Source organism: Trifolium pratense, linkage group LG1 (assembly GCF_020283565.1).
Source record: "Trifolium pratense cultivar HEN17-A07 linkage group LG1, ARS_RC_1.1, whole genome shotgun sequence".
Classification (NCBI taxonomy): Eukaryota; Viridiplantae; Streptophyta; class Magnoliopsida; order Fabales; family Fabaceae; genus Trifolium; species Trifolium pratense.
Window position 1 is genome coordinate 32,431,888 of NC_060059.1, and position 23,936 is coordinate 32,455,823.

The 23,936-nt window shown below is 33.8% G+C and overlaps 2 protein-coding genes across 17 annotated transcripts; both read left to right on the top strand.

Moving 5' to 3' along the window:
* The first annotated feature begins 953 nt into the window (after positions 1-953).
* On the top strand, positions 954-17,389 carry LOC123902319 (nucleolin 2-like). Of its 16 annotated transcripts, none has more exons than XM_045952007.1 (22): positions 1,164-1,335; positions 1,445-1,478; positions 1,609-2,123; positions 2,205-2,363; positions 2,486-2,590; positions 3,885-3,959; positions 4,184-4,275; positions 4,348-4,465; positions 5,077-5,165; positions 5,578-5,662; positions 5,905-5,996; positions 6,078-6,195; positions 6,760-6,848; positions 7,339-7,435; positions 7,620-7,688; positions 7,768-7,859; positions 7,933-8,020; positions 8,649-8,737; positions 15,178-15,265; positions 15,381-15,472; positions 16,246-16,509; positions 17,120-17,389. In XM_045952007.1, the coding sequence occupies exons 1-21, from the start codon at positions 1,312-1,314 to the stop codon at positions 16,499-16,501; spliced, it is 2,466 nt and encodes an 821-aa protein (XP_045807963.1). In that variant the 5' UTR covers positions 1,164-1,311; the 3' UTR covers positions 16,502-16,509; positions 17,120-17,389. The 16 variants fall into 16 exon arrangements, 7 of the variants coding, with proteins under 7 accessions (XP_045807961.1, XP_045807959.1, XP_045807963.1 ...); XM_045952009.1 differs by having other exon boundaries at positions 2,295-2,363; XM_045952008.1 differs by having other exon boundaries at positions 1,609-2,042; positions 2,124-2,363.
* Positions 17,390-19,194: 1,805 nt separating this feature from the next.
* LOC123892531 (ammonium transporter 2 member 5) lies at positions 19,195-22,694 on the top strand. Its single transcript, XM_045942343.1, has 3 exons — positions 19,195-19,764; positions 20,880-21,165; positions 22,011-22,694. Exons 1-3 carry the CDS (start codon positions 19,195-19,197, stop codon positions 22,571-22,573), a joined length of 1,419 nt encoding a protein of 472 aa, XP_045798299.1. The 3' UTR covers positions 22,574-22,694.
* Positions 22,695-23,936: the final 1,242 nt, after the last annotated feature.

A 23,936-nucleotide genomic window follows, 5' to 3' on the forward strand; every position in this document is an offset into this window, starting at 1 on the left:
GAATAATCCTCTTGAGGTAACTGACAATTTTTATTATTTTTGTCTCACCATTTTTTTACGGGAGTTTTTCAGTTTTTCTCCCACCATATTCTTGTATTAAATTAATTAAATTTATTGAGTTGAACTACAAATTGAAAATTAACTTAATTAAATATTGGATTGAAGTCCATAAATCAAGTTGAGTGAATCTAAAATAACGAAACATAAACAATAAATGATAAAATTACACTAAAGAAAGGGTTGAACTCAAATAAAATATCATAAATAAATGGAAACAACACCATGTACCTCTATATTGTAAAAAAAAAAACCATACATTTGTTGTAAAGAATTTCATTGAATCTCTCCTTTTATTTGTACATGAATTTTACTCTCTTATTATAAAAAAGAAAAAATAAATAAACACTTCCCCTTTCTTCTTTTAACTTAACTCATGTTGATTATATATTGGTTCCAAAAATATAACAAATTAATTCATATGGCTTAGTGGTAATTCTAATAAGAATTGTAACTAAAAGGTTAAGGGTTCGATTCCTACTAAGAAATTTTTTAGCATTTTTCTACTAATATTTTTTGATAAAGACACAAATAACCCTGAATTGATTATGTGTCAAAAAATGAAAAAGGGGCAAATTAGGAATTTCATAGGTACTTTCTTTTCTTATATAGTAGATAAATTTAAATATCGAATAAAAGTAAATGACCCGTGCATAAAAACCCACTTGGGTTGGTGCATTGGTATTGGCTTGGGACCTGAGAGTGTGCTCCTCTTGAGGTCTGAGTTTCGATTCTCTCTAGCATCAATTTGGGTGGGCTAGTTTAGCTTCTTCAAGAAAAAAAAATGACCCGTGCATTCAGACGGGTGTTTGTGTTCTCTTATATTTTCCCTCCATATTTCTTCATTCTCTCTAATATTTCAACCTTAAAGTTAATGGAGAGAACTCAAAGTTAGAGATCCAAATCTATTTAACAAGTTGTCAAAGAGAACACAAAGTTACACTATAAATAAAGATCCATCGTCGAATCTCCGAATTTTTTTTTGTAAGAAAGCTAAAAACAAACGAATCTCCGAATTTAATTCACCTAAACTTTAATTATTATTAACTATAAAAAATTAATTTAATTACAGTAGTTACTATTAGTTCTTTTAAAATCTTTGTATGAATATCCAATTTGACAAGTTGCAAAATTAGTGAACTGGAGAAGAAAAACGCACCGTATAGCATTGGCGCGAGTTGCTCGTAACTAGAAGAAATCCCTAACCCTAACGGCTAGATCAATCCCAATTCTTTCCTTCGATTCACCTCAAATATGGCCAATGAATCTGAATCCGAAGTGTGTTTTCAATTATCCTTTAACCAATTTCAATTTTCATTGTCAATTCTTTGATTTTGTTTTCACTTGGTATAATTAATCTAACCTCGTTTCCCCCTTTTTTTTGTAGGTCTGTGATAATGCAATTCCACCACCAAAAATTTGTAATTTTAATTTTTCCCTAATTTATTTGCTTTCATTTGTCAATTTGGTTTTAGGTTTTTGATTTTTTGCACAAGGGTTTAGTTTATGTACTGATTTTGTTTAATTTTAAAATAAAATAAATTTATATAGGCAAAAGGGAGTGTGAGGATGAAGATCAAGAGGATGTGATTACTAAGAAGCAGAAGAGAGACGAGGTTGTCGAGGTTGTTGTAAAGCAAGAGAATGAGGAAGAAATTAATCCAGATCAAGAGGATGTGATTACAAAGAAGCAGAAGAGAGACGAGGTTGTCGAGGTTGTTGTAAAGCAAGAGAATGAGGAAGAAATTAATCCAGATCAAGAGGATGTGATTACTAAGAAGCAGAAGAGAGACGAGGTTGTCGAGGTTGTTGTAAAGCAAGAGAATGAGGAAGAAATCAATCCAGATCAAGAGGATGTGATTACTAAGAAGCAGAAGAGAGACGAGGTTGTCGAGGTTGTTGTAAACCAAGAGAATGAGGAAGAAATTAATCCAGATCAAGAGGATGTGATTACTAAGAAGCAGAAGAGAGATGAGGTTGTCGAGGTTGTTGCAAAGCAAGAGAATGAGGAAGAAATTAATCCAGATCAAGAGGATGTGATTACTAAGAAGCAGAAGAGAGACGAGGTTGTTACAAAGCAAGAGAATGAGGAAGAAATTAATCCAGATCAAGAGGACGTGATTACTAAGAAGCAGAAGAGAGACGAGGTTGTCGAGGTTGTTGTAAAGCAAGATAATGAGGAAGAAATTAATCCAGATCAAGAGGATGTGATTACAAAGAAGCAGAAGAAAAACGAGGTTGTCGAGGTTGTTGTAAACCAAGAGAATGAGGAAGAAATTAATCCAGATTATTCTGAACATGATAATGTATGTTTTTTAGATGATGAGTATTTAGCTTCTCAATTTATGCATTTATAATTTTTAGATGGATATTTGTACTACTGTTTTATTGATTCTGGTTATGATTTTTTTGTTTGCCTTGTGTTTAGAAACTTGAAGCTGAAAATGAATCTGGTACTGGTTTCATTGCTTTGGAACCGGTGGATGATGGTAGCACAGATGCTGACTCTCCCAGAAGCTTTGGTGAGGATAATGTAAGTATTGAGTTATTGACTACTTTTGGTGGTTAATTCTTGTGCTCTAATATATGTATAAAGAAACATTGATTAATGCTTAAAAAACAATGATTTTCTATGCATAATTCAGTTAGAAGAAAATAGAATATTTATTTTAATTTTTTGGGGGCTCTGTTATGCTTGAACTAAAAGACTCATTCAGTTGTAGGTGGGGCATTGCATCATGGTGGTGGTGGTTGTGTGTGTGTGTGTGTGGGGTAGGGGGTGTTTTATGGGAGCGGTTATGGTGCATAAGCGAATTCCTTATGCACCATGCATAAATAACACACAAAACCATTCTACAGCAAAATGGTTTTGGATTACAACCCTCTGAAACCATTCCATAGGAAAAATGGTTTTGGCATGATTAAGTACATATAATGTGAAACCATTCCACATCAAAAATGGTTTTGGCATGATTTTAGTTTAAAACTAACTACGAAGCAATCTGATGACGTTCAGGAGTTGCTGTTGTTGATTTGGGGTTGGGAAATTGTGCGTTTGGAGATTTGTTAGATTCAATTTGACGGTGGAGATTTGTTTATGCACCATGCATAAGTTTATTCCTTATGCATAATATGATAGAGACTTGAATGTGAAAGTAGGCCTTGACTTTGGCCCAAGACTAAGGTGTGATGAGGTGGCATGAGTGCATGGAGAGCATGAGGACTTACTCCACTATATAAGGAGTGTTATGCACAAGGAATAACTTAGCTATTATTTCGGTTAGAATTAATGGGATCACTTTTAGTGATTTGGGGCACTTAGTGCTTTGGGGCACTTGGTGCTTTGGGGCTAGTAGACTCTCTCTACTAGTTTGTTACCTTTGTTATTTTCATTTTCCATTTTCATAAACTGTGTAATTGTTCATCTGTTTCAATCAATACAATTACATATTTCTCCATTTCAATCTTATTTTCATTATTTGAGATCTAGAGTTCCATCATAATAATTCATGCCGGTAGACGGTTTGGCGTATTGATTTGCCATGGATAGTAATCTGGAAATTCAACAGTAGTTAATGCATGCATACAAAACTGATCCATTATATGCTGAGAGTAGGCAAAGTTGGTGTTTTGTGTTTGTATGGGTGATGGCTCTGAACTAAGAGATGAAGAGGCACAAAAGATAAAGATGGAAGTTTTGGTGTATAGAATATCCACTCAACTTAACCAGCATTTACCTGCTAATTGATCATTGTATTTTGAACATTGTGCAAATAATTGTTTTTTAGCAGTATTTTACTATCTTCATGCCTTTCTTTTCATTGCAGCCTGAAGATTTAGAGAGTCCAGAGTACACCGAGGAAGAAATAGAGGAAAAAGTTTCCAAAACACCTCAGGAAAGGGTAAGCATTTCATAATACTTTTTCCCATGGCTGCTGAAAAGTTCGTTTTTTTTTTTTTTTTTTTTAAATGGTTATTGAGGCATACAAGATATGGAAGAAGTTAAGGATGTAGAAATGTTTGATGCTACCTCCATTGAAACGAAAGTTGTAATCAACCAATTTTTTCTTCCTGCAATATAAATCACCATATTAGTTATGCTGTTTATTTGCTGTATTTTTTGCAGCATGAAACCCCAGTCACGCTAAACGGAAAATATGCTGAATCGAAGACAATATTTGTTAGAAACCTGTCATATAGTGTGGAACGGACTGATATGTATGTATTATTTTTCACACAACTTCTTGTCGATTATGTTTTGGATTATTTTGTAATTTCAAAATTATTCAGGGAAGATATTTTCAAAGATTGTGGTGAAGTTGTTGATGTTCGATTCAGCCTAGATCCCGAAGGGAGGTTTAGAGGCTTTGGACATGTTGAGTTTGGAACAGCAGAAGCAGCACGAAAAGTAAGTGTTTGCCCTTTTGTAGTCTGTGGCTGTGCAAATCATTTTACAGCAAAAAACAATTCAAAGATATTTTTACCTTTCGAAGCAACAATGCCATATACTTTTTCCTATACGCTTAGGGTAAAATTTGAATAATTTGATCTTATTAAAAGACATTGTTGCACGTCTAGTAAATATTATTCTTATTTGTATTACTAAGTAATGTAATGCATTTTAATTTTAATAATGTGGTACTATAGCGGACTCGTCCAATCAACAAGTATTGTCGTATAACTTCATGGTAACTTTTTTATATGCACCAATACTTTATTTTAACAGGTTCACTGGTTGCAACTTTTATACTTCTTGTTATGCTTGGCCATTTATCACTGCGCTATCCTCTATATTTGTCCATAATACAATAACCACCAAGTGTTCTCTTAGTCTTTGCATAACATTTAGTTTTTGTGGGGTGTTGACATCGATATCCCTAGATTTTCTTTTATACTTCACATATTGCTTGTGTTGATATGGTTCTTGCATAATCTATGGGTATATTTTCTGTACCCTTGCTCTATATGCAAAGACTTATTGAGTTAAGAGTCACTTTTTTTTTTTTTAAATAATCACAGGCCCTTAAATTGGATAATACAGAATTGTTGAATCGCCACATCAAAGTTGGTATAGCTGTAGAAAAGAGTGATTATCCCCCCTATAAAAGGTAATTCATTTGAATTGCATATGCCATATGGTTGTTGATTAAATTTGAGTTAAACAATCATTTTATAATGATCTAGCTGTTTAAGCACTAAAAACTCCTTTTAAGAAGATAATTTTCCTACTTTTTTTAACCAATAAATTTAAATATTTGTTTTAAAATTTAGGAACATGTTATTTTAATTATGAAACATGCTTTTCGTGAAATCTATCTATTAGACCATTACAAATGTATGGGAAAACTCCCTACAATAGGGCTGTGCAGGTCTGATCCTTCCTTGGATACAGTGCATTTGGTTTGAAATTAAAATGGAAATTTTGAAAATCATAAGCAAACTAGCCCCAAACATGTTATATGATTCGTTTAAATATCCTGCCTTATGCCACATTTCTGATTTCCTTGTTAATGATTTTAGCAACTCGAGCAGCTCATTCCATAAGGGTGGAAATCTTCAATCTCACACTGTAAAGGGTTTTGACGCATCCCTTGTAGAAAACAAGGTGATTTTTTCTTGATCGTATTTATTTGTTGCATATATTCCTGCACAAGATTGCATGAAGATCTCCTTGTTTCATATTTTCAATGTTAAATTAGTGTTTTTATCAGTAAATATTGTATTATGTATTTGTATGGATATGTTTGATGCTGCTTCCTTAGAAACAAGAGTATGAAATGACCAATATCCTTTCTTCCTGCAATTTCAATTTGCTAATCAGTTGTGTTATTTTCTGGAATTTTGCAGCCTAAAAGCCCAGCTACACCAAATGAAACAAACAGTGCATCAAAGACCATATATGTCAGAAACTTGTCATACTCCGTGGAACGAGCTGATATGTCTGTATTTAATATTTTTTTTTTGTGCTGGTGCTAATGAATTATTTTATGTGTCAGTATTCTCATTTTAATATTGTTCAGGGAAAATCTTTTCAAAGATTGTGGAGAAATTGTTGATGTTCGTCTCCATACAGATCGTGAAGGGAATTTTAAAGGCTATGGACATGTTCAGTTTGCCACAGCAGAAGCAGCACAAAAGGTAAAACTTGTGACCGCGCAAGTCATTTTTGAACTGCCAAAAAGCAATAATGCCATATACTTTTCATATATACTTGGGGTAAAATTTTAGCAGTTTCCCTAACAAAATTTTTTTTTTTAGCAGTTTCATTTTATTCCAATACTTTTTTCTTTCCTAGAATTTTCGATGGAATTTACTGATTTCATTTGGTTCCTGTTCCGACCTTAAGTCGACGGCACCACATTTTTGAGGTATTCAAAGAATATGATAAGTCAATCATTCCTCGAGGGGTGTTTTTAGGCCTGATTTGATTTTAACGCATAACCTTTTGAACAAACTTTCTATTGAAACCGCATGGTTTGTCTGCCCTTAGTTCTTAAGTGATGGGGTAGACAAATATTGACATATATAGGTTTCATATCTCTCTCTCTCTCTCTCCCTCTCTCTCTCTCTCTATCTCTATCTATATATATATGTGTGTGTGTGTGGTTGCTATGCCTCTTACATCATCTATGCTTACACTTGTTGGATTCTTCTACTCAAAGACTTGTTGAACTAAGAATTGATTTGCGTTTCTACTTGTAGGCTGTTGCGTTGAATAAGAAAGTATTTTTTAATCGTCTTATGTTTGTTGGTTTAGCTCTGGAAAGGGGTAAATATTCCCCTAATAGAAGGTAAGGATTTATTTCCTCTTTTTTTGTGCGTAGTCTGTGTTATTTGTACAACTATTTTGCTACAACTTGTTTGGACAACTTTTTGTTCCTTCTTCATCTAGCACAAAAAACAATAAAGTGAGAGAGTATGAGAGAGAGTAAAAATATAATGTGAGTATGAGAGAGAGAGTTGTCCAAAATGTTGTACAAATAAGATTTCTCATATATATATATATATATATATATATATATATATATATATATATATATATATATATATATATATATATATATATATATATATATATATATATATATAATTATTATTGTTTTTTATAAACACTAAAACTGCTTTTTGAGATATTTGTATTTTATTTTGAAAGAGTTAATTGTAAAATCTTTTGTACACATCTTTTGATTTTTAAGGCGTTTTTTCAAGCATAATCAGAAGAGCCTTTATTATCTTCTATTGATCAACATCTTCCTATTTCTCTTTCCTTAATAATTTAAGCAGCTGGTCGTGGAGCAGCTCATTCCTTAAGGATGAAAAAATTCAGTCTCAAACTGTACCTGTGAAGTGTTTTGATACATCCCTTGCGGAAGACAAAGTAATTTTTTCTCTTCCATATTAGTTTGTTGCATCATTTTCTGCATACGAATGGGCGAATCTCTCTCTCTCTCTCTCTCTCTCTCTCTCTCTCTTGCATATTCACATGGTTTTATCTGTTTTTTATCTGTATATTATCTACTTATCAATGCTGCTGACAAGTTAACTTTTTTATTGGAATATAGTTGACTTGTGCAAAGGAGGAGGTTAAAGATATAGAGATGTTTGATGCTGCCTCTGCTGAGAGTAAAGTTGTAATGATCAATATCCTCTCTTCATTGCAATGTAAAATATCAAACCAGTGATATAATGGTTATTCCTTGAATTTTGCAGCCTGAAACCCCATCTACCGGAAAAGAGAAAAATGATGGATCAAAAACAATATGTGTTAGAAATTTGTCATTCGATGTGGAACGGGCTGAAATGTATGTATTAATTTTCTTTCTGGTTGTTGTTGGTTATTATCTGTTTTAATTTTCTAATTTCAAATGTTTTCAGTGAAAATATTTTCAAAGATTGCGGAGAAGTTGTTGATGTCCGACTCCATGTGGATGTTGAGTTTGCAACCGCAGAAGCTGCAGAAAAGGCAAGCCTTTTGACGTTGTGTAGTTTGTACAGATCATTTTAGAACTGCTACTAGCATGCCACAGTTAGTTGTACCTTTGGAAGCTATACTTTTCCTATATAGTGCGAGCAAAATTTGAATATGTTGATTTTATTGTAATGTCCATCTCATTCCTAGTATTTTAACTGTGGTTGCTGCTTTGTTATTATTGGTGTAGCTAAAGGTACGATATCATAACATTGTTTTGTTCAAGTGTATATATATATATATATATATATATATATATATATATATATATATATATATATATATTATATTTAAATTGGTAGTGCATAACTATGCAAAGGAAAAGGGGATATTCCTCCGTATCAGTTCTGTAAAACATGTATTGTACACCTACCTCAAATATTTATCCTAAGGATATCCTCCATATATGTGCATAATACAATGGCAAGCAAGCCTTTTCTCATTCAACCCCATGATTTTGAATAGCGGTTAATTTTTATGTGACAGAAGGTTGACATTTGATATGTCTAGGTTCTCTTATATACTTTTTATCACCCATGCATGCTCTTTATTATAACGCTGAATTCATTTATCCGTGCAAAGACAAATTAAGCTAATAATCAATTTGCTTTTCTCATTATAGGCTCTTGAGTTGGATAACACAAGATTAATGAACCGTCCCATCAAAGTTGGTAAAGCTTCAGAAGAGGGTGAATGTTTCCCAAATAGAGGGTAACTGTTTTATACACTTTTTGTTTACTTTGCTTTTGGACAAGTTTTAAAAAGAGTTTTTATAATTGTTGAGATATTTTAGTATTGTATATATACTATCTCCTTTTTAATTGATTCCATTCCCTAATGTTAGAACTTGAGTAGGTTAAGCCGCACGTGAGTGTGTGTGTGTGTGTATTTTCTCCTGTCTTTTATACAAGGAATACAATATTATTCAATTAAACTGTGTATTTTCTCCTTTTGGACATGTGTCTTATATACGGGGCCTCCAACCATATTATTCACACACCAAGCCAAATAGTGCTAGGTGTGAGGTGTATTGGAAAAGACACATGTCCCACATTGAAAAGAGATAAGGCCAGTTTTATAATGATGGTTTCCATGAAACATTGACTGTTATATTAGTTGGATATCAAGAACGTCTTCTTGCACAGTCACTTGAAGGGGATTTACATGGTGAAACTTCCTGGACTTGTTGCTCAGGGAGCATAGTCTTGTATGCAAATTACACAAGTCTTTGGGTCTTACGATCACCTCAAGTATGTCATTAGAGTTCCTTAACACTTTGGGATGCTCTGTTGTGAGTCAGATCAGTCTATTTTTCTTAAATACTCATTGCCCAGTAAATGTTCCTAGTGGTTTATGTTGATGACATTGTGATTACAATTGATGATTATGAGGGTATCAAGACATTGAAACAACACTTGTTTAAAACTTTCAGGCTAAGGACTTGGGTCTCTACGTTACTTTTTTGGGCTTAAAGTAGCTCAACCGAAGTCGGGTGTTGTTATTTCTCAGAGGAAGTTTGCTCATAATATTTAAGAGGAGACATGTCATATAGATTGTAAACCAGTTGACACTCCTATGAATACTAATGTAAAGCTCCTTCCTGATCAAAGGGAGCCCTATCTTGATCCAGGTAGATACTGATGACTAACGGGAAAATTAAATTATCTTATCTTATCTTATCATGACCAGACCAGACATTTTTCCAGTTAGTGAAGTAAGCCAGTTCCTTAACTCCTTGTTATAATAATTGGAATGCAATTGTTCGAATTCTTCAGTATATCAAAAGTCACCTTGAAAGGGCCTTGTTTTCATTGATAGGGGTCACACTGACATGTTGGGTATATGGATTCCAATTGGGTAGAAGATGTGTGTGCTAGGTCTACTTCTGGTTGCTGCATAATCAAGGGTGGAAATAAGATTTCATGGAATAGCAAAGAGCAAACTGATTGAGTGCAAAAGTTGATTATCGGGCTATAGCTCATGCCACATGTGAACTTTTGTGGTGGAAACATTTATTGCAAGACCTACAATTTGTGAGGTAGGTCCTATGGAACTTGTGCGTTATCACCGATGAGCCTTGAACCTCTCCTTCAATCCAATTTTTCACGGGAGGACAAAGCATATAGAAGTTGATTGTCAATTCATTAGAGAAATGATTCTCTCTGAGTCATTAGAACTTACTTTGCCAATTCTGAGGGTCAACTTTCCAACATATTTCATAAATCTCTACCGGATCCTCAGATTACTTACTATGTGACAAGTTGGATGCATATGGTGTATATTCTCCACCTTGAGGGGTAGTGTTGGGATATAGTAGTATTTATTTAGATACTATCCCTTTTTAATTGATTCCATTTGCTAATAGGGACTAAGTGGGTTTAGTGTCATATATATGCATAGGAGTGGGTTTTCCGAACCCCGTTCAAGTTTGGGTCCAATCCAAACCAACCCGTTCAAACTCGAAGTGGTTTGGTTCGGGTAACAGATTTATATTTAAAGTTGTTGTAAATAAATAGTAAATATTCTATTATTAGGAGTAATCTTCTATTAGTAATTTGTATTTGGCCCATGAGCCTATTAGGTTAGAATAGCCTATATAAACACATTAGTGATTGTAAATTATTCATAACTTGAAATATAATTATATATTCAGTTTTCACATGGCATCAGAGCTCTCGTTCTTTGAGGGCCTTGCTTCCGCATAAACCCTAGCCGCCTTCATTGCGGTCATAAACCCTAACTGCCTTCATTGCAGGATTAGGATTTGTTACTACTGCCTTTATTGCAGTTTCAGCAAACAGTTGCGAAATCACTGTTCACGTGGTACTGTTCATCCACGGCACTGTTCACACGCGTACTGTTCATAGCAGTACTGTGCGTCACTGTTCATTCAAAAAAAAAAAACTTGGATTTTTTGCTATTTTGTTCTCCTTATTAAGACAATCACATGACATCGGTCAATATGTCAAAAAAAGGATTTGTTCCACTCAACCAAGATGAAATAAAGAGGTTGAAATCTTTTCTTAGTGAATTGGAGACACCAACAACGGTTACAACTTCTCTGGCATATTCAGGTATGTTTCCGTTTCCACTTTCTCTTGGTAAGTCTCAATTTTCTGTTGGATTTAATGCTTCGGATAAACCCTATAACCAATATTGGATACTGGATTCTGGAGCCACTGACCACATGACACCCTTACCCACACAATTTTCCACTTATTCACCTTGTCTCAGTAACAAGAAAATATCCACAGCAGATGGTACCCTTTTAACTGTAGCAGGTCAAGGAGATATCCAAATAAGTCCATCTATAATCCTACGAAATGTCCTTCACATTCCCAAATTGTCTACTAGCCTAATTTTCATACAAAAACTCACCAAAAACCTATCATGTAATGCTATTTTTTATGACAATGCTTGTGTTTTTCAAGATAAGCATTCGGGGAGGACAATTGGAAATGCGAAAGAATTGAATGGTCTTTATTACTTGGATAACCAAAATCTCCCCCCAAATCCACTCAACAACAACAACTCACTTTTTTCGGAATCAATTAAGACCAACAGGGAGAAAGTCTTTCTATACCACCGTCGCCTTGGTCATCCTTCATTTAGAGTCATGAAACAAATATTTCCTTCCTTTTTTAAAAATTTAGATGTTGAGAGTCTTTGTTGTGAGGTGTGTGAACTTGCTAAACACAAACGTGCCTCTTTCCCGGTTAGTAACAGAGTGAGTACTTCTCCATTTTATTTAATTCATACTGATGTGTGGGGTCCTTCTAATGTTCCAAATATATCGGGTGCTCGATGGTTTGTAACCTTCATCGATGATTGCACTCGGGTTACATGGGTCTACTTACTAAGACAAAAGTCCGAGGTTACCTCTGTGTTTCTACATTTTTTCTCATTGGTAAAAAACCAGTTTGGAGTGAGTATTAAGAGGGTCAGGTCCGATAATGCCAAAGATTACTTCAATCAAGGACTTAATTCCTTTTGTCAAAAAGAGGGTATTATTCATGAGTCCTCTTGTGTCAAAACACCCCAACAAAATGGGATTGCTGAGAGAAAAAACAGGCATTTGTTAGATCAAACACGTGCTATATTATTCCAAAATAAGGTTCCCAAGAAGTATTGGGGAGAGGCGGTTTTAACCGCATCGTATCTCATAAATCGTTTACCTTCTAGTGTCCTTGCCTCTAAAACTCCTATGGAGGTTCTATCCTCATTTTATCCTGATGTGTCCACCTCTTGTAATCTCATTCCTAGAATATTTGGGTGTAAGTCGTTCGTCCATATCCATAGTGATGGTAGAGGGAAACTTGATCCTAGAGCCTTAAAGTGTGTCTTTATAGGGTATTCTTCCACCCAAAAGGGTTACAAATGTTATCATCCACCGTCTCATAAATTCTTTGTCTCCCGAGATGTCACCTTCCATGAACATGAAAGTTACTTCATTCAAACTCATCTTCAGGGGGAGAGCACAAGTAAGGAAGATGAGTCTCTTATACTCCCTGACCTTAATTTCGGGCCAGAAGTTGAGGCTGAAACTAGAGGTGACAATGTTGAGACTGAAATTGATCTTGAAAATATTGAAACTAAAGTTGACAATGCTGAGACTGAAATTGATTCTGAGAAAGATGAAAATGTTGGTGTTGATGTGAGATATGGGAAGAATTTAGTATACACAAGAAAAAAGACCATTCCTGAATCTACTCATATCCATGAGTCCGATCCAACATTACATGAGGTAACTTTCCTTGACCCTTCAAACTCTAGTGATTCAATTTCAGAATTTTCTCATACCCAGGAACCAGAATCTAGCTCAACCATACAAAGGGAACCAGAATCCATTCTGATAAAACATAAAAACCCAAAATCCAGAGAAATAACACCAGTAGACTCTAAAGATTTACATCTCCCAATTGCCCATAGGAAAAATACTAGAACCTGCACCAACAAGCCACTTTACCCTCTATCCAATTACTTATGCTTTGAACAATTATCAACTACCCATAAAGCCTTCCTCACAAGTCTAAACACTACCACAATACCTACTTCCTTGTCTGAGGCATTGTCTGACAGGAAATGGAAACAAGCCATGGATTTGGAAATGGAAGCACTTGATAAGAACAATACTTGGGAATTGGTCTCTCTACCAAATGGAAAGAAACCTGTAGGGTGCAAATGGGTATACACTGTAAAATACAAGGCTGATGGATCTATTGAGAGGTACAAGGCAAGATTGGTAGCCAAAGGGTTCACTCAGACTTATGGAATAGATTACTCTGAGACATTTGCTCCAGTTGCAAAAATGAACACTGTTAGGGTGATATTATCTTTAGCAGCTAATTACAATTGGAACTTGCAGCAATTTGATGTAAAAAATGCTTTCCTTCATGGAGAACTTGAAGAAGAGATCTACATGGATGTACCCCCTGGATATCGTGAAGATATTGCTGCCAACACCGTGTGTAAGTTAAAAAAGGCTTTATATGGACTAAAGCAATCACCACGAGCTTGGTTTGGAAGATTCACCAAAGTTATGGTTGGTTTGGGCTTCAAACAAAGTCAAGGAGACCATACTTTATTTGTTAAACACTCTAAGTCAGGGGGAGTCACAGTGTTATTGGTGTATGTGGACGACATTATCGTAACAGGCGATAATGAAGAGGAGCAGCAAATGTTAAGTCAACACTTAGCCAAGGAATTTGAGATTAAGACCTTGGGAAAATTGAAGTATTTTTTGGGAATAGAAGTGGCTCACTCTAAGAAAGGAATTTTCATATCCCAACAAAAATACATTACCGACCTTTTGCAAGAGACTGGCAAGACAGCATGCAAGCCTGCATGTACACCAATTGATCCAAATATAAAGTTGGGGAATGCAGAAGAAGATGTTGCGGTTAATAAGGAAAGGTATCAAAGATTGGTCGGCAAACTAATATATTTATCACATACTAGACCTGATGTTGCTTTTGCTGTAAGCTTGGTCAGCCAATTCATGCACCAACCAAAGGAGATTCATCTACAAGCTGCACTCCGAATTGTTCAATATTTGAAAGGAACTCCAGGTAGAGGAATTTTGTTCGAACGAAATGGAAGTGTGGGACTTGAAGCATATACTGATGCTGACTATGCAGGGTCAATTGTGGATAGGAGATCAACTACAGGATATTGCACTTTTTTAGGTGGAAATCTTGTGACTTGGAAGAGTAAAAAACAAAGTGTGGTATCCAGATCTAGTGCTGAAGCAGAGTTCAGGGCAATGGCACAAGGTATATGTGAATTACTATGGCTGAAAAGCATCTTGGAAGACTTGAGGATAAAGAGTGATGAACCAATGAAACTCTATTGTGATAATAAATCTGCTATTAGCATAGCTCATAATCCAGTGCAACATGATAGGACCAAACATATTGAAGTTGACCGACACTTCATCAAAGAAAAATTAGATAGTGGTCTAATTTGCACTCCATATGTCTCTTCCCAAGGCAACCTTGCAGATCTTCTAACTACGGGGCTGAACGGCAATAACTTTGAAAGAATTGTTTCCAAGTTGGGAATGATAAATATTCATTCACCAGCTTGAGGGGGAGTGTTGTAAATAAATAGTAAATATTCTATTATTAGGAGTAATCTTCTATTAGTAATTTGTATTTGGCCCATAAGCCCATTAGGTTAGAATAGCCTATATAAACACATTAGTGATTGTAAATTATTCATAACTTGAAATATAATTATATATTCAGTTTTCACAAAAGTATTTCATGTAATTTCAAGTGTCTAAATTTTAAATTCTCATGAAATAAAATGTCATAACTATATAGTTTTTGAGAATTGTTTAAAAAACTTATATGTAATGACCAGTTGACTCACCCGAACCCTCTCACCACCGGGTTGGGTTGGTTAGGGTTTAACATAAAAAAATACCAGTTTTACATTCAACTCAACTAACTTTGATCGGGTCGGGTGATGGGTTTGGCTAAAATCGGCCGAACCCAACCCTCCCGCGTACACTCCTATATATGCATTGTCCTCTCTCTCTCTCTCTCTCTCTCTCTCTCTCTCTCTTAATAAATACAATATTAGCCAATCTTAAGAATAATGCTTGTTTAACATTTTAAAGCTTTGTTCTCGTGTTACAATTTAAACAGCTCGAGCATCTCATTCCAGAAGGCCGAAAGTTTTCAGTCTCTAACTGTATTTGTGATTGGATTTGATACATCCGTTGCAGAAGAGAAGGTAATTAGTTTTTTTTTTCCCTCATTTGGTTGCATCTGTTCCTGCAATAGATTGCCTTGATCTCTCTCCATTCCATGTTATTGGTCTGTAAATATTGCCTACTTTGGCCTTTCAGATAAAAGCTAGCCTGTATAAGCATTTCTGTTCTTGCGGAGAGATTACAAGGATCTCATTACCAAAATTTCCTGATTCTGGTACTGTTAAGGGGTATGGCATTGTTCTGATGGAATTTGTGATGTACTATTGAATATTTAGATATCTTAACTCATACTTCACTTTTTCAGTGCCATTTTCTTTTTATCTTCTAACCGGATTACACTTTCATTTATTTGCAACACCTGCTTAGTTACATTATTTTCTTGTTTTTGAAAATGATTTTATATTGTTTATACCAAATATTTTCTGGTTGTATCAGCTCATCATATAAGCTGAGGAATGATTTCTGCTTTATAATGCCATTTTGTTTAGTGTTCTCTTTTTATCATTAACATTTTCCCTTTTGTATATGTCAAGGTTTCCCTAGAGGTTATATTTAACACAATAGCTGCAACTTTTTCATGCAAATATGGTGAATAATCAACCATAGCTCACTAGAACTAATTTAGATTACTAGTTACACTAAGGATATTATTTACATATTCGTTAGAGTGAAGAGACCGACTGCCTGTAAGGTATCACTTTTTCCTAATGTCATCCTCCAACCGCATAAATTCACCTATTTAACACAACTATTCTGTTCATGGCTTTTCAAAGATAAAATTGGCTCAATGCTATGCATGAGGCCCGTCGTTGCTTGGTCCGTGGTAGGTCAAAATTTGTAAGTTATCTAGAGAAAATGTATCCAGATGGATAATATACAATATATCTATATAATCCTGTGTAAGTGATGATTGATAAGTGGTTGCAGGAAACACCTAAAATATATTGTATGCAAGAATTAGTGTCTATTGCATTCCAATCTCTCATTGCAAAATTTGCAGGTTTGCTCATTTGGACTTCAAGGATACTGATGGCTATAATAAAGCACTAAAACTTGATCAAACTGCGATTGGAAATTATTGGTTGTCAGTTGAAAAAGCAAAGCCAAGGATAAGACGTGATAATTATGGTATAGGTGGTGGCAGAGGTGGCTATCACGTTGGCGGTAGGGATGGAGGAGACCATGGCGAGAGAGCAGGTTGGGGCAGAAGTCATGGCGCTGGGAGGCACTGGACAGCCAATACCGAGCACTGGTGACGACGCAGGTATTAATTTTTCTACATTGAGTTATTTAGTTTCTTGTCAGATATATTGTACATATCTAGATTAAGGGTTAGTTTGGATTTGCTTTTACCTCACAGGACCTTCTCAATAAAAATTAAGTTTATATTTTTTTCACTTAAAAGTAATTCTTATAAGTAGGTGTTTATGAACAAGTTAAATGAGAGAACTAAAAAACCATAGTTATTTCAAGAATATTTAACATGTTTTTTAAGCAAGTGTTGGTTAGTTTGGATTTGTTTTTACCTCACGGGACCTTCATGTTATTGAAATACATTACTTCTGCTAGATTGATTTTTTGGTTTTGTGTGGTGCCATACATCCTGACTTACATGCTAATATGGTTTACCATGCTTAATTACTTTTCACATTCTTCTACTGTTTTGTCAACAAATCATAGTGTGGTATTATATTATCTTCAATTCTTTTTTCTTTCGCAACCTTAAACTAAGCACATGTTGTATAAAAAGGAGTGTTTTCTTGTATGATTTAGTCATCTGCCGGAAGAATCATAATAAGCTATTTAGAATTTACTTCTCGAGGTAGTATCATCTCTCTTTTGTTTCTCTGATGATTCAATTTTTGATTATTTAGGAAGACGACTTTCGCTGAAGACGAGTGTTGCAGAAGATACCAAAGTATTTAGGTTTATACTATCTTGCAAGTACTTTGTTGGTACTTGATAGTATAAAATAGTAAAATATATTGTTTGTACAATAGTGTAATTTAGTTTACTTTTATGGCTGATGGAGCCATCGGCAATTTTGTGTTAGAGAGAGGAGTGCATACATTGGTTTATTTTTGGCTTATCAACAATAAGATAACTTTATATTGAATGTGAGTGTGAATTTTATTGTTGAATAACTATATGGTATGCTATAATGAATTTGATGGTGTTGGGGATTATCCTGTTACTTAATTCTAGGTTTTATCATGTCGTTCTCGTCGACGGTCACTGTTATGTCCCTTCTGTGTTCATTTATGTCATGTAAAATTGATTAGTTCAACTGTTGAATTTAAAGTTCATATAAATTAAAGTGAATAAAGCTTATGAAATTTAATGCAAAGTAAAAATTAATTGATACTTAATTGCATAAATTTAACGCAAGTTGTTTCAAAGAAACACTTTTATGATACTTAATGTGTGTTTATTTGAAGTTTATTTTGAACATAACTACTGGCCGGTTAGACAAGCCTTATATGAAGAATCTTTAGACAACGTATGCCTGGGATGGGAACACATCTGATGTTACACTGGATAATGGATTATCAACATAACTAGAGTTGGGTGTGCGCCCGCCTGCATAAACCCACATATTAAACGGTCTGGGTTGGCCTGTCTACAATATGTTGGTTAGAGTTTGTGTTGTGTTAGTCCACGGATTAAACAGATTGACCCGTATTATAAAATTAAAAAATCACTTTTTTTAATAAAAATAAAAAATTTGGTTTTTTATAATAATTTTATTAAAAAATCACATTTGTTTTTTAAAAAGAAATAAAAAATTTGTTATTATTGATAATAATTTTATGTTATAATAACATTGATAATAATTTTATGTTATAATAACATAGTTGTAAGTAATATATAATTTTTTTTATCAGAAGTATCTTTAAACCAATTAAAAATGAAAAGTATTTAAAACCCTAATTGAAATAAAAAGAGATCAAATTTTTTTTTTGTCAGGTAGGAGATCAAAAGTTTTTTTAAACCAATTAAAAATTAGTTCTTCAAAACAAGTTAAGAGAGCTGTAACAATAGTGGATATATGGGCACCACATGCAATGTTGATTTCATATATGCATAATGTAAGAATATCAGAATAAGACAAAATATCAGAATGAGACATTTTAAGAAAAGCAACAATATAAACCGTTTTCAGCATACCCAAAATGATTATGAAATAACCATAGGAGACAAATAGCATACGAATAATAGTTGTATGTATGATGTATGATGATAGCAAACTAATATAACCTCAAATGAGCTCCCTCTAAGACGGATTATTCAGAAAAATCTAAATTCAATTTTTGATACCAATCGTTAGTTGGTTCAATGGTGATTGACACGGAACTTAGTAGGGAGGACCATAGTTCGATCCCCGCGTCTGCGATTGGGAAGGGGCTGAAACCACTCGATGACAGAACTGATCCTCGAATGAGATCAGGCAGTCCCTTGGGCCGGATACTGGTGGTGAAAACCAAAAAAAGAAAAAAAAATTCAACTTTTGATAAAAATAATATTTGGTCAGACTATACTTACATCGCGACCGAACTTTGGATTATTGAGTTTCTTTTCCCTAATAATCAGAGAGTTAATATAAAAAAAAGAAGTAAACATAATATAATTATAATTAGCATTGTTGTGATTGGTGAACAGCTACAAATTAGACAAATGAAAATTTATGATTCTGTTAAAAAATAATCTTGTAATACCCGCTTATAAATTTTATTCAATTCAATTGACCAAAAATTTTATTCAATTAAATAATTTATAAATATTATGAGCGACATAGCCTAAGAAAATGTCACAATGAACATTAAAAACTAATACATATACAGCTAGTCGTGAGAATCAAAACATTGTCCATCAAATATATATATGAACTTTCATCAATCATCATATTACCAAATTAATCTCTCTATTACAAATTAATCACTAAGAAAAAATGTCTGGATTACCGACCGATCCTGACTATTTAAACAAATCCGACAATGCATGGCAACTAGTCGCGGCCACATTTGTCGGTCTCCAAAGTGTTCCGGGACTAATAATATTATACGGCGGAGCGGTTAAAAAAAAATGGGCAGTGAATTCAGCATTCATGTCACTCTATGCATTTGCTTGTGTATTTCTTTGTTGGGTTATTTGGGCTTATAGATTATCATTTGGTGATCAACTTTTACCATTTTGGGGAAAACCAGCACTTGCACTTGATGAAGTTTATCTTTTCAAAAAAGCATTTTCAGGAAATTTTCCTAATGCTACTATGATTTATTTTCAAGGTGTTTTTGCTGCTATTACTTTGATTTTGATAGCTGGTGCTGTGTTGGGGAGAATGAATTTCTATGCTTGGATGTTGTTTGTGCCTTTATGGCTCACTTTTTCATATACTTTTACTGCTTTTAGTATTTGGAGTCCTAATGGCTTTTTGACTAAGTTGGGGATTATTGATTATTCTGGTGGTTATGTTATTCATTTGTCTTCTGGTGTTGCTGGTTTCACTGCTGCATATTGGGTAAGCTTAGTGATTTTTTTTTATATGCTCATATTTGTTATTTTCTTTTTTTTTTTCTTTGAAATTTGAAATGGCCGATGATAGTAATTAGTATAATTAGTTTTATTGAGAATGAGAATTGAACTTCTGATCTTTTTATCACTCTATTTTCTAACTCATTCATTCCAGCCACCAAATCATCCTTATATCTCCGGATGCTCCTACTTTTACTTTCTTAACTTGAAGCTTATATAAATGGTTTGACTCATTTATTAAACGAGTCTAAGTAAAAGCTTGAACTTGACTTGTTAAAACTAGTTAAGATTGAGTTTGCCAATTATAGTAATTAGTTTCTTAGTTTTACTGATGGTGAAAATCGTACTTCTCTACCTACTTACCACTCCTATTTGTTATGATTTTTTAACTTGCCATTTACCTTTTTTACTACCTTTGAAGAACCACAATTTTAAGTCTAGAATTATAGGTTGAGATGTAAACGAGTCGAGTCGAATATTTTTTAAATTTAATTTGAATTGTGAAAAATATAAATGGTTTGACTAATTTATTGAAACAAGTTTAAGTAAAACCTTGAACTTGACTTGTTAAAATTAGTAAAGATTGAGTTTGACTTGTTAAGCTCATTTATATGTTAATTATTTTTTGAAATTATGCACATTTTTGTTATCTTTACTACAATTAGAAAATTCAAAATTAATTTTAAAATATAAAGTCTACATCAAGTTTTTCATAATTCTATAATAATAATAAAACTATAATATAAACAACTAAGACTATAATCGTTAATATCGAGTCTATAAGACTTGGGCTTGGTTCATTAAATTAACCGAGCTTGACATTAAGTGTGAATTTGTTTATTAGTTGGTGAGACTTATACTACCCCTTGATAATTCGGGGTATTTATTTCAATGTTTTCAACTTATGTATGTAAAATCAAAAACACCTATCTAGGTGAGGAGGGTGAGATCATACCGACACAAACACTAGTTGATTTAGATACCATCAGAAAATTACAGTTAAGTGTGTGTATGATAAATGAAATATTGAAAAGTTCTCGTGTTGCACTTCTTTCTTTACTCACCGGTGTAACGAATACATATACATGATTATTTTATCAGGTTGGACCGCGTCTAAACAAAGACAGGGAAAGGTTTCCACCAAACAACCTCCTTCTCATGCTCGCCGGAGCAGGGCTTCTATGGATGGGATGGACAGGATTCAATGGAGGAGATCCGTACTCAGTTGGCATAGATGCTTCCTTGGCTGTCTTGAACACACATGCTTGTACTGCTACTAGCTTGCTTACTTGGGTTTTACTTGATGTCATCTTTTTCAGAAAGCCTTCTGTTATTGGTGCTGTTCAAGGCATGATTACTGGTTTGGTTTGCATTACCCCTGCTGCAGGTTTGTAATATTTAATTCATTCTTCAAACTATTTTCTCCCTTTAATAATTCCAATATATATATATATATATATATATATATATATATATATATATATATATGAGGGTTATTTAGTAACTTTATATAATAGAAGGTAATATTTTTTCACTAAGAACGCTTGAATAAGATGATTCAGGTCTCTTTCAGCTTAATCAGAGATCCAAAATTCAAATTCAGCAACGTTGAGTTTTACCGCCATTATGGTCATTCCGAGCTCAAAAACTTAGCATCTGCAATTGTGTGCGGAGTATACCTAATTTAAAATTTTTTCCCTTTCATTTATCTTAAATAAATGACAACAACAATTGATTTTTGTCTTATATTTTAATTTTAACTAAATAACATTGCATAACTAAACAGTAGCCATCAAATGCTAAATGTACAATTGTAGAGGGGTAACCAAGAAATTTCAATACTTTATATAATTTTTTTAGGTAAAATACACATTTTATTCAAATGCAGAAGCAGAAGCATAAATTATTGATTAGCAATTTAGCATAAGGAGTAACACAAGCATCACATTTATTTACTAGTATAGTACTTATAAAATTTTGACCATTAACAAGACCAGCACGAATTTGGATCGCATGCAAACAAATTATTGCAGTCAAAACTACATGCAATTAGAAAAGATCTGGCCGTCTAATCAATATCAGACAGAAATCAAATGGTTTGGATATAAAACAGTTTAGATAATAAAATTATACTATAAATCTAGATCAGTTTTGACCGCATATAATATGGATCTAGACGAGCACATATGTTGAGCTGACCAGACCCTAATACGTATATTTTATCTTATTTAGGAGTTGTACAAGGATGGGCAGCCCTTATAATGGGAGTCTGCTCTGGCTCAATTCCATGGTTCACTATGATGGTAATCCACAAGAGATCAAAGTTACTTCAAAAGGTAGATGACACAATGGCAGTGTTACACACTCATGCAATTGCAGGAAGTCTTGGTGGAATTCTCACTGGTCTCTTTGCTGAGCCAAACTTAAATGCATTATTCTATGGTGCTTATAATAAATATGTTGGTCTATTTTATGGATTACATATGAAAAAGGCTAGTCTTGGATTCAGACAAATTGGAATCCAATTAATTGGAATTTTGTTTGTTATCTTTGTTAATGTTGTAAGTACAAGTTTGATATGTCTCTTCATTCGTCTTTTCGTTCCATTGAGAATGTCCGAAGAGGATATGGAAATCGGCGACGAAGCTGCTCATGGTGAAGAAGCTTATGCAATTTGGGGTCAAGGTGATAAACTTGAAAATTCAAGTTCAAAATATGGAAGTTCTTTGTATGAAGATGTTGAAGTTGCCGTGACGACGAAGAACAAGCGCGGTAGCCAGATTGAGATGATGTAAAACTTTATGTTATATGTGTTATTGTGATGAATTTGGTATTGCTTTAAGAAAATAAAAGGCTCAAAGTTTAATTGTTGATTGAATCCTACGATTCCCATGTTAATTTTTCAGAACAAATGAATAAGATCAGTTATTTACTATGTGGTTTTTTTGTAGTTTATTTTGTTAGACACTTGTTTATAATCAAGTTATTTTCTCAATAAAACCTATTCAAATCCCACATCGCTTATGTAACAAAGAGACAAGAAAATGTAGTTATGTAAATGCTTTGGTTTTGTTCCATGGAGTGAGATGATAGTTATACTCAGTAATCCCTCCGTGACATTTTATAAGCAAATTTCACATTTTTAGATTTATTGGATAGCTAATGTATCTGAACTTTATTATAGTTCATCAGATACATTAATTATTCAATTAATCTAAAAAGGTGAAATTTACTTATAAAATGTCACGGAGGAGTATTAATGAGTATCTGCAAAAATATCTACAATAAATATGGGTGCGGATACGAGTACTTAGTACTCGGTACTCATGAAGGGATAGTGTGACTTTAAGGAGGGAAAATCATGGTGACTTTGTCTCCATCTCTCTAATATTAATATCTCTCATCTTAACTATCATTTCTCTTTCACATTTCTCTCATAAAACACTACAAAATACGCTAAAGTCACCATGACTTTCCCTCTCAAAAGTCACATAATCCTTATCCCTTGATATATATCCACTCGCTCTATACACGCATACTATATAGTTATATATATTTTTTATTTATATTATATTTTTGGTTACATAAGTACGAAGTTTCCAATGCTAAATTTTCCACTGCACCGCACTTGGACCAATTTATTGTTGATTATATGTATATCAATTTTAAAAAATACAACACTATATAAACTATAATGCAAACACTAAATATGAACTTTAACATGATTAATAGTAATTTTGTAATTTTTGTTAACCATTTTCATAAGTCAACATTTAAATCTTTATTTTTTTTAATTCTATTAGGCGTGCAGAAGTTTCTGTGAAGAAAGATGCACCAATGAACTTCTTGACCGACCCACAAGAAGCGAGAACGATACTTCGTCCAACAGATGTTCTGGTGTTTGGATGGGTAGGTGGCAAACATGCTTGTGTAGATTTAATTGGAGTTTATCCAATTCTTGGACTGGAGGTCATAGATTTTACTGTGGGACAGCCAACCCTCAAAGCTGCTTCAAGCAAAATGGACAAACATGAGAAAATATGCTAATCAACACTTTTTATACCGTTTCCATTCGACACTTTTAGCTTTCTAGCACCGGAGACTGTAAACCTTTTGAAAAGGGTTCAAAAGAGCATGCATAAGAATGTTGTGTTGACT